Genomic DNA, 2,632 nt, shown 5'->3' with positions numbered 1-2,632 from the left:
GTATTGTAACAAATTGATTTTGAATATAAAAAAGCGGTTTGGCTCAAAATCAATGTTCACTCATAATAATAAGTATTCAATGTAATAAAGTTCACAAAAAACCGAAAAATGTAGAATCAATAACCAGCAATGATTTTCAATTATAAAAATACGTTTCACCGATGGAAATAAATTGGAAATTGCATTTGTTCAAATGCTAATCAATGAATAATTATTATTAAACGAAAATCCCAAGAGTTGGAGAGTTTTACAGCATCTAATTGGGATTCTCGTTTAATAATAATTATACTTTTTATCATTGAAAATAATTTTTCGTCAAAAATTATAGCTGGGAAAGTCCAATTCAAACTTAAATACCTACCTATTGGCTTTGAACGCTTTAGAACAAGCTGCAATTTAGTTGCCAGAACGTAGTAAACCACTGTAGTCTATATTGTTCTACGAGTGCATCCTGTGGTAAGAAAATAAAGGTCCTTCTTTGCGAGCCTCATAAGTTATTTATTACATAACATGGGAATAAGTAGAACGTAGGCTACTCATAACCTACTCTATAAGATATTAAATTTTTTAATTGAAGAGTTATTATAATCATAATGAAATAACTGCAAATTCATAAAAAAAATGTTCTGATTTTTTTATGTGTATTCTTGGGGATGAACAGTTACAGAAAAATATGATTCACTATAATTAAAATAAGTGGGTAGGATAGAATAAAATGTTATGTATTTGCTAGACTAAACGATTTTGTTCATATAGTTTTTTGGATAAATGACATTATGCAATGAAATGACAAACTAGAACTGAAGAAGGCAAGTTGTCATGGACAGTTTTAAAGTACAGTTGTAAAAGTTAGTAAAGGAGAAAAAACAAGTTTTAAAGTATAGTTGTAAGAGTTTGTAAGAAAACAAAAAACAAATGGTGGGGAATAAAGCAAAAAATGTTTAAGACACTTCAGAAGTCTTCAACAAACATCTAATTCAAATAAAGAGAAAATCGAAAGGAATAGAATCAGTCCAAATGTTTACAAGTTTGATGAGAAGGGAATTTGTGTAGGAGGCTGTTGTTGGAGAATACTACAGTCAGCGGGTTCATCAATTCTGTTTGACATAGTAAGTGTATTTACTGGCGGTCTGCTCGCTCATGGCCTTTTTCGGGTAGACACTGGTCGGCTTCTTCTCTGACTCTGAATGCTCAGTCTGGTACTGTCCCTTTGTGTAGACGGCCTTCTTCTTCTGGCTCGGATAGTTTGCTTGCTTCTGGATTTTCTGAGACGAGAAATCCTCGTAGATTTTCTGTTGGTCGGCTGCCGAAGGGGTTTGGGTGGAGACGTTACTTGCTGGCGCATGTCTTTGAACCTGCGATGATTTGTTCTGCACTGGGTACTGTTGAGTTGGGGCCACCTGTTGGGGAGTCTGCTGGTTGTATTGTTGGGGAGTTTGTTGGTTGTATTGTTGGGGAGTTTGTTGGTTGTATTGTTGGGGAGTTTGTTGGTATTGTTGGGGAGTCTGCTGATTGTATTGTTGATAAGTTTGTTGGTATTGTTGGGGAGTCTGTTGGTTATACTGTTGGTAAGTTTGTTGGGGAGTCTGCTGGTATTGGTTGTATTGCTGAGAAGTTTGTTGCTGTTGGTAAACCTGGTTGGATGGTTGCTGGTTGTGCCAGTAGTGGGAAGTCTCCAGTGGTGCCACTACGATGGGCTTCCTCTTTAGTGAGGCGTAGTCGAACTCCTTGATTGGCACGTTGAAGTTGACCGGCTTCTGGTGGAAGTTGAAGCCACCCTTGTAAGTCACGTAGTCCGACTGAGGTGTTTCTGGGTAGTATGACGAGAAGCCGTTGGGGTGCTGCTGATAGGCGTTGCGTATCCGCAGAGGTACCTGCAACATTGCAAAAGTAGATTTATTATTATTTGAGAAAAACGAGGATTGTCACTTGAAAAATTAAGTTTTTAAACAAATATTAAGATGTTTTAAGATGTCAATGAATTAAGGTAAAATAAAAGAAATATTGTCAGTTCCACATCATTTACAGTATATTACATTGAAAATAAAAAACTGGATAATCCAAGAATATTATCTTGATATCAAAATAATATAGCTTCCACTTTGAAAGTCTCTTGCAAAATATTTTTTTCACATATTGTTGTAGGATCCGTATGTTTAGAATTACGTATGTTTAGAAATCCTCGAGTGCAGCATTTATTTTATTTTTATTCTTCATTCATTTTTTTCCTCTCTTAGTATTGGGGCGCTACTCCTACTGGCGGACAATAAGTTCTCACTTATGCCAGTAGATTTCCACCAAGCAAGCGTATGCTATTTGAAGTGTTAAATAATAATGTAATGATAATCCTCAATCCATTCAGTTTTATTGTGCATTATAACTCTTACTAGTTAGGAATAGAAGTATTAATGCTATTATTGTTCAATTTATTATTTTTTAGTTAGGAATGTTATTTATATGAATTGCATTTGTGTTTTATAGTTAAATGTTTGTGCCTACTTTGTGGAAATAAATTTGAATTTGAATTTAATTGAGCAACTGACATCAATTCTTCTATTTCACTTTAATATGGAATTAATATGAAGAGATTCCACAAAATCTCTTCATAGTGTAAATTTTTCAATGAATTAAT

The 2,632-nt window shown here is 34.4% G+C and overlaps 1 protein-coding gene across 1 annotated transcript; it reads right to left on the bottom strand.

Moving 5' to 3' along the window:
* Nucleotides 1–1,091: 1,091 nt before the first annotated feature.
* On the bottom strand, nucleotides 1,092–1,883 carry LOC111063650 (probable basic-leucine zipper transcription factor N). The gene has a single exon (XM_022351332.2). It carries the CDS (start codon nucleotides 1,881–1,883, stop codon nucleotides 1,092–1,094), a length of 792 nt encoding a protein of 263 aa, XP_022207024.2.
* Between the last annotated feature and the right edge of the window lie 749 nt (nucleotides 1,884–2,632).

Source organism: Nilaparvata lugens, chromosome 11 (assembly GCF_014356525.2).
Source record: "Nilaparvata lugens isolate BPH chromosome 11, ASM1435652v1, whole genome shotgun sequence".
Classification (NCBI taxonomy): Eukaryota; Metazoa; Arthropoda; class Insecta; order Hemiptera; family Delphacidae; genus Nilaparvata; species Nilaparvata lugens.
Note: the sequence above shows the minus strand (reverse complement) of the source record. Positions and strands in the feature narration are given on the sequence as shown.

Excerpts from the sequence above, each read along its gene's own strand:
- LOC111063650 (XM_022351332.2), bottom strand. The coding sequence starts at position 1,883 with ATGTTGCAGGTACCTCTGCGGATACGCAACGCCTATCAGCAGCACCCC.